The sequence below is a fragment of the Saccopteryx leptura genome, chromosome 2 (assembly GCF_036850995.1).
Source record: "Saccopteryx leptura isolate mSacLep1 chromosome 2, mSacLep1_pri_phased_curated, whole genome shotgun sequence".
Taxonomy (NCBI): Eukaryota; Metazoa; Chordata; class Mammalia; order Chiroptera; family Emballonuridae; genus Saccopteryx; species Saccopteryx leptura.
In genome coordinates, this window is record NC_089504.1 from 228,059,072 (window position 1) to 228,065,958 (window position 6,887).

The 6,887-nt window shown below is 43.7% G+C and overlaps 1 protein-coding gene across 4 annotated transcripts in view; it reads left to right on the top strand.

The window, feature by feature from the left end:
- Nucleotides 1-5,316, top strand: part of GRIK1 (glutamate ionotropic receptor kainate type subunit 1) — a 323,076-nt gene extending 317,760 nt beyond the window's left edge. For 2 of the 4 annotated variants that reach the window (XM_066370386.1, XM_066370387.1), the window contains 2 exons: nt 4,417-4,503; nt 4,903-5,316. In XM_066370386.1, coding sequence (XP_066226483.1) covers nt 4,417-4,503; nt 4,903-5,058 — 243 coding nt within the window. In that variant the 3' untranslated portion in view covers nt 5,059-5,316. The remainder of the gene's footprint in view (nt 1-4,416; nt 4,504-4,902) is intronic. The other 2 variants (XM_066370384.1, XM_066370385.1) reach the window with 1 other exon arrangement.
- The last annotated feature ends 1,571 nt before the right edge of the window (nt 5,317-6,887 follow it).

Genomic DNA, 6,887 nt, shown 5'->3' on the forward strand with positions numbered 1-6,887 from the left:
TCTTCTGTCCTTATTCCTCAAAAGGCTTCCTGACTTCATACCCAAAATGTTTTCACAATTCCGGGTTTGTCCTGCATCCGACCTCAGAGTTTTAAAATGGTAAAAATGGGAATGCTTAGACCTTCTTGTTAAAGAAAACTTACTGTGCCACTGCGGCTGCAGAGCAGTGGCAGGCATCTAACCAAACAAGAGATAACAGTAGTGATAATAGTGTCGTTCCTTCTCAGTAACCTGTTCCTTCATATTCCATATTTTACTAAAAATGGTCTTTATAGAAAGACTTCAAATCATAGCTTGCCTTCCAGTGTATACATACAATGAGAGCATTTACGTCTATAAAGTGGCAATATATCTGTAATCTCCCGTGTAATATGAAAATTTATTAGACACTATCATTTATATATAAACTTTGAGCATGTATCAATAGGCTGGGTAATAAAGCAGCAAGACAGCTGCACAAAATGTGAGGTTGTGGTATATTCCTGGCTAGGCTAGAACTTCGGAAAAATACTTCGTCAGAAAAACCCTTAAAGGTACAGACCCAAGGTAGTTCTCCTCATGCTCCAGTGCATGAAGTGCTGAACACTAAGTGTTGAATAGACAACAAGAAATCAATCGGCTATCCACCGACCTGATGCCTAGTTTACTGACCCCACAGCCTGACCTGATTCCTTCACGATTGCAAACTCCAATAAAACTCCGGCTCAGAGCTCTGCCCACAAGTTAAAAAATATATCATTCCACCCTTAGACCTTTTTGCTGAGGCAGGTAATTTCAGGTTCAAGTAGAGAAGAATATGCTGGCTCGGCCTACTCCCTCCCCTGACCCCAGTGGTGATATATGCCAGGTTCACACCAGGTCCTAGAAATCAGATATCTGGGGTTGCCCCCAGGACCTGCCACACAGGCAGCAATTATAAAGAAGAACCAGAGACAGGTGACAGTGAGCAAGGGAAGGCGGGAGGAGGGGAAGAAGGTGGGGAAGCAGACGTCACAGGCTGGAAGCGGTGCAGAGCAGGGCTGGCTTCCTGCAGGGTGGACTCTGTCTCCTTCAGACCAGGAGAGCCCACGTCCCAGGTGCGTCCCCATGGCAGTCTCTGGGAGAATGCTGGATGTCCCTCAGTTTCCTTTCTTCTGTAAGAGAACTCCCTCACACACACTCACACTTGCCCACAGTCACACATTCACACATACAGTCACACACACTCACATACTTTTGCACACACTCACACTCATTCACACTCACACAACTCACATTTGCACACTACACACACACACTCACGCTCCACTTTACGGTTGGATAGTGTCAGGGACAGCGTAGAAGGCAGTAGCACCATTTATTCATGCACATCTATTTATTATGAATGTCTCCGTCAGCTTTACCCCGTGGAGATTCACTGTAAAGGACTGAGTAAACACAGAGGTGGCCGTCTGTGTAGATGGGGAGAAGCGGCAGTTCGTCATCATGTCCTTCCTGTCACTGAGCATCTGTCCCTCAGGGGCGAGGCCCACCCTCATAAAGCCCACCGCCATGTAAGCAGTAGACCACATTGTGTTGGGTCACACAATCCTCCGCAGGATTGCAAAGTCTGTGCTAAACACATACAGAACCTGCTTTAAAAATACGGGTATAAACAGTCCGAAGGAACTCACATAGACAGGCAGGCAGTGGGTGAAAGCAAAGCAGCCTCAAGTCTTCACTGTTCCTTCCATTAAAAAAAAAAAAAAAAGTCAGCAGGTGCCATAGACTGAAAATATTCTCGGTGAGGCACAGAATTTCATTTTAAAGAAACAGTACTTACAACGTGCCAGGTATTGTGATCAGTGGTTAACAGACATCGGCTCCGTGATTCTCACAGAAGCTCTGTGAAGAGCGCTCCACTAGTTCTCACTTCACAGGTAAGAAAAATGAGCCCACAAGAAAATAAAATAAACCCGTCACCCAGCATAACCCCATGCGGTTAAGCCGCTGCTTAGCCGCATGGCTCGAACTTAAACTCCAGCATCCTGACACCAGAGGCCAACTCGCAACTATAATTCATGATCATATTTGTAGCTCCATTAAAAGTGTGAACTCCACTCACCAGAGAGTGACAGGAGGACCTAGGACCCGGGAAGTGTCCAGTCTGAAAAGCGGTGGGAGATACCACTGGGGTACCCTCCCCCTCCAATTTCCCTGTCTTGAGAAACAAGTCAGCAAGGTGACCATCACTATGTCTGACACTTTCTGAAATTAGAGTTTAGGAATTTAAACCTTCCCACTCAAAGATAATTTTTGTATGGCTCTATGAGCATGAGGGAGTTCATGAAAGCCAAGTCAGAAAGTAGAAGCTTTGGGAAGCTGCTATAAATTGTGATGCTAATTCAGAGCCCAGCCTCCGTGTGTCACACGTACCTTTAATCCTGAGGTTATGACAGCACAGTGATTGATTGATGAATGTACTTCTCTCTGTGCCACTCTGCACTCAGAGATGCCCTTCACAGAGCCACTTCCCATGGGCACGAGAGTGTGTGGCTTACGTGAGCACAAGGCTGGCAGGCCGTGAAGGTCATCTGTCTTCCCTGCTTGCAGGCAGAAGGCTCAGCCCCCACCTCTTGGCATTTTCTTCTTGACAGTTGGAGACAAAGTGAAAAATCCAAAAGAAATCATGGTTTGTGACCAATGACAAAGAAACAGAGCACTGATAAAACCATCTTTCTAATCCCTGTCACACCGGCCACAAGAAATGAATACTTGGGGTTTATCGAAAGAATAAAGATGTTTGCTGTGATTTGAGGCATTATGAAACTTGGAGCCAAGTTTCATTTTTAAAGCAAAGTTAATGGATGACCAGTGTCCAGATCAGAGCTATGACGCCCCCTGCCCACCCCCAACAGAGGAGAAGGGTTTCACCAAGCCCTTGCCCAGCTGTGTCCCCTCGAGGAGCCGCACCGGGCACACGCTTTGGCTCTGTCACTGTGAAATGTCTGAAATCAAAGGTCTGAGGGTTCAAGTAAATCAGAAAGATGGAGATTTCTTATATAATTTGTGGAGAAAGAATCTACAAAAAACAAAAGCTCTTTCCAGTGATTTAATCAAAAAAGATGCAACCAAGCTCTTGGAGATTGTGAGTGAGGGGGATAGAACTGGGGTGGTCCGGTGGACTGAGTTCAAAGAAAAGCTTCTCCTCTGTGAGCCATGTTTCTGGGAAAATTACTTCCTGCCTCCAGTAGTAAATTTCTCCATATACATAATGGACACAATAACTCTACCCTTATCGGGCTATTGGGAGGTTCATGTGTAAGAACGTTTGTTAAACTCTTGGCATTTTTTTCTTCCCTCTCTCCTTTCTTTCTTTTTAATGATTGTCCTAAAACCAGAAATGTCCTGTGCAAAACACCCTTCTTCCAAGGAAATGAATTTCTGATCAAATGGTGCCGAACCCCAACACCCCACTTCCTACCACATGACATGATAAAATACCCCTTCCACCTTTGTAATGACACATACACTTCCCGCCAGACAATGTTACAAAAACCATTATACTTCATTTTTGAAGTATATCCCATAGAAAACATTTCTGAATTTTTGTGTCACAACATCCCTTCAATTCACTGAAGCCCCAACTTACCATTTGAAAGAAAATGAATAAGCAGAACTGAGTTTTCATTTTTTAATACTGTAGAAAAAATAGAAATGAATTCACATCCTATAAAGATGTATGTCAAAGAGACACGAAGTCATACAGAAACAACTAGTGCTTTAGAGGTGTGTGTCTAGTTGCCCAATAATTTACATCTAGGATCTAAGTACATGTGTTTGGTTTTCAAATGAAGCAGAAAAATTAAAAATACTACTTATTTAAATGACACCCACCCTTACGGAACCACTCAAATGGAGGGAGCCCCCCGGGTATTCTGCACTTCGCACACACAGAACGCCAGCCTCTTCCCATCAGGCACACACCCTGAAGGGCTCTCCCAGATGCAGGTTGTCCTTCGAGACTGTCAACCCTGCCCATTTTGTGAGTTTGTGGTAAAGGAAGAATTGCTTATGCTTCCATACACTTGACCAAGGCTTTGGCTTTTTGGAGAGTTTTCTAAGAATCATCTCAACACAGCAACACTACATGAAAGGAATCCCCACGAGAAGGAATTTACCCAAGAGTGTACCTTGGCCGTACAACATCGTGCCATTTGCACGCTGTGCACGCCGATGCATGTGGGCACCTGTCACATGGGGGGGTGCTGTCTGCATGTGTATGCATTTTACAACTGTGCTTGCGTTTCCCCTGAGTGTGCGCCCCCTCCACTGCTGCTCAGACCATCTTTGTCCTCATTTCCACCTCACAGCTGTCTCATCGCTGCTGGCAGAGCTCGGCTTTTTCGGAGAAAATATACAATTTAAAATTGTGTTTTTTTTCTTTTTCTTTATCAGAAAGGAAAGTCATCAAGAATTAGATTTTATTTTAGGAACAAAGTAAGGTTTCATGGGAGAAAAAAGCAAAGCCTTGGTGTAGAGAAGGTTTGTTCACTTTCTATGGCATTACTGGTGTCGTATGCCTTGATAAGCCTCAATGTTTGGATCATCTCAATGGGGGAAATGACTTAATTTAACTCTATTGTGGTGTCTCAGCAAAGGTAAGTTGTCTACTTTGAGAGCCTATCTGGGTAGTTTTATAACACTGCATTTATGAATGAAACCCCAAACGTCGCTTTAGCTAACTTGCTGCCTTGGTATCCCCCGTAGAAAAGGCGGGTGGCCAGTGGGTGGAGGAGGTGTGGGCACTGGCTGGGAATACCCTTCAGGGCAGACTTGCCTTAGAGCAGCATCCTGTGTTCACTAACCCAGACAGGAGGCAGAGCAGCGGAAGGCCAGGCGATTCAGTCAAACTGACGCTCTGTTATCTCCTGCCTCCCTCAGTGCCTGTCCTTCAACGCCATCATGGAAGAACTGGGAATCTCACTCAAAAACCAGAAAAAGTTAAAGAAAAAGTCAAGAACTAAGGGGAAAGCTTCCTTCACAAGTATCCTTACTTGTCACCAGAGAAGGACTCAGAGAAAGGAGACGGTGGCATAATCCATCAAGACACCTGCAGGAAGCTTTCGGGAAAAGAAAGGACGTAACTACAGGTTTCCACAGAAAGGATTTCTGGCGAGTGGGTGACGTGTTTCCGTCTATCTGTACACGTAATGCATATTATGTGTATACATAGAAGAAATGCAAAAGTTTGAGAAGTGCACGGGGATGTTACCTGGGAAGTGGCACCATTTCCTCTGAAATGAATTTGTACGCTCACTTATTTTGCCCTTTCTCTCTCATCCCAATGAATTGCTGTGTGTGCTTTCTAACTATGAATAAAACAACAGGGTTCTTTTCCTAGAACAAGCCTGAGCATTGGTCTGTTCCCTGTGACTTCCTCTAGTTCCTGAGGATTGGTTTCCAAGTGCCCATGGTGTCTCGTTTGCTGTGCTTATGACTCCTCTTACCTGTTCAGATGGACAGAGTCATTTCTGGCTGACTTGAAACATATATTTTTAGTTTATTTCAAGTACCTGGTTGTTATAGCAAAGTGAAGCCATTCATCTTTGTATTTTAAATTTTAATTTTATAAATAGTTGAAATGGTCCTGGAAATCTCAGTGAGTATAATATAAAAGGATACCAGAAATGGAAATTTTTATTTTAAAAAAATAAGTGTCCACCATATTCTGGGCACCATTCTAGGTTCCAGGGATACCTGGTGAGGAAGACAGAGGTGGCCCCTGCTCTCACCTAGTTTACATGAAAATGAAAATCTCAAAGCAGGAAGGAGAGCAGAAGAACATGAAGGAACAGCTATCTCTCCTGGGAAAGAGGCAGGGAAGGCTTCCCCGAGGAGATGTTAATTGGCAGCAGGGAGGGATGTAGACAGGACGGCAAGCACTCCAGGCTGAGGGAGTGGTCTAGTCTAAGGCACTGAAACTGATAGAGAAAAAGGAGCTTGGGGTGGTTAAGATGCCAGGGGGTGCCATGGGCCAGACAGGTGATATCACTCTGGCTGAGAGTCAAGAAAGAACTGAAGGGAGAAGACTGAGAAAAGAAGGAGGGGGAGGTCACCTAGAAGGCTCTCTCAATAACACAGAGGACGGATAACTGGGGGGTTGAGGAAGCATGCATTGTATTGGGAAACCAGATGGAAAAGCAGCAGACGTTGGATCAATATTTTATATAAATAAACCCCGTGGTTTCTGTAGGATTACTCAATCACTGAAACTTTTAATCCCATCACTTTAGAGTTTAAGGTCAAAAATATTTCCAGACACAAAAAGAGGAAAGAAATCACCTTTACAGCAGCAGTAACAGATATTAGGCAGGTGTTTCTATGATTCTAATAAACACTCAGATTTGGGATCAATAAGAATTTTATTAACAACAGAGGAAAGACGGCAGTTCATTAAAATGCACTAAGATGCTTACATTCAAAACACAGGTGGAAATGGGGTGAATCCCACCAGTTGAAGGGGGACTAGACTGGTAACATATCTGAAGGAAAAAATGCTGTGTTTTCCATTCACTAAAAACTATATTGAAGGCATTCATTCTGTTTAACATGTTCTAGTGTGACAGTAGGTGAGATTTCTCTCATTTCAGAAAATATCGCTGTGTATTTTCAAGTGCTGTTACAGCAATTTGTGGGAAAGGAAACATCAACTTCTAATATCTAAAATATATTGTGTGTCCATCTGGTTTATAGTTCATTTAAGTCTCACTAACCACTTTCCGCGTCACTTATTGAGCACCGAATGTTCACTCAAGGTATCTAATGCTTTCTCTGAGTAACTTTGTTTAAAATAAAACATATATTGAACCAGGCACAAGTGCAGAACGGTGATTTTTCTGTCCACTACCCCATGCAGTGCATGCATC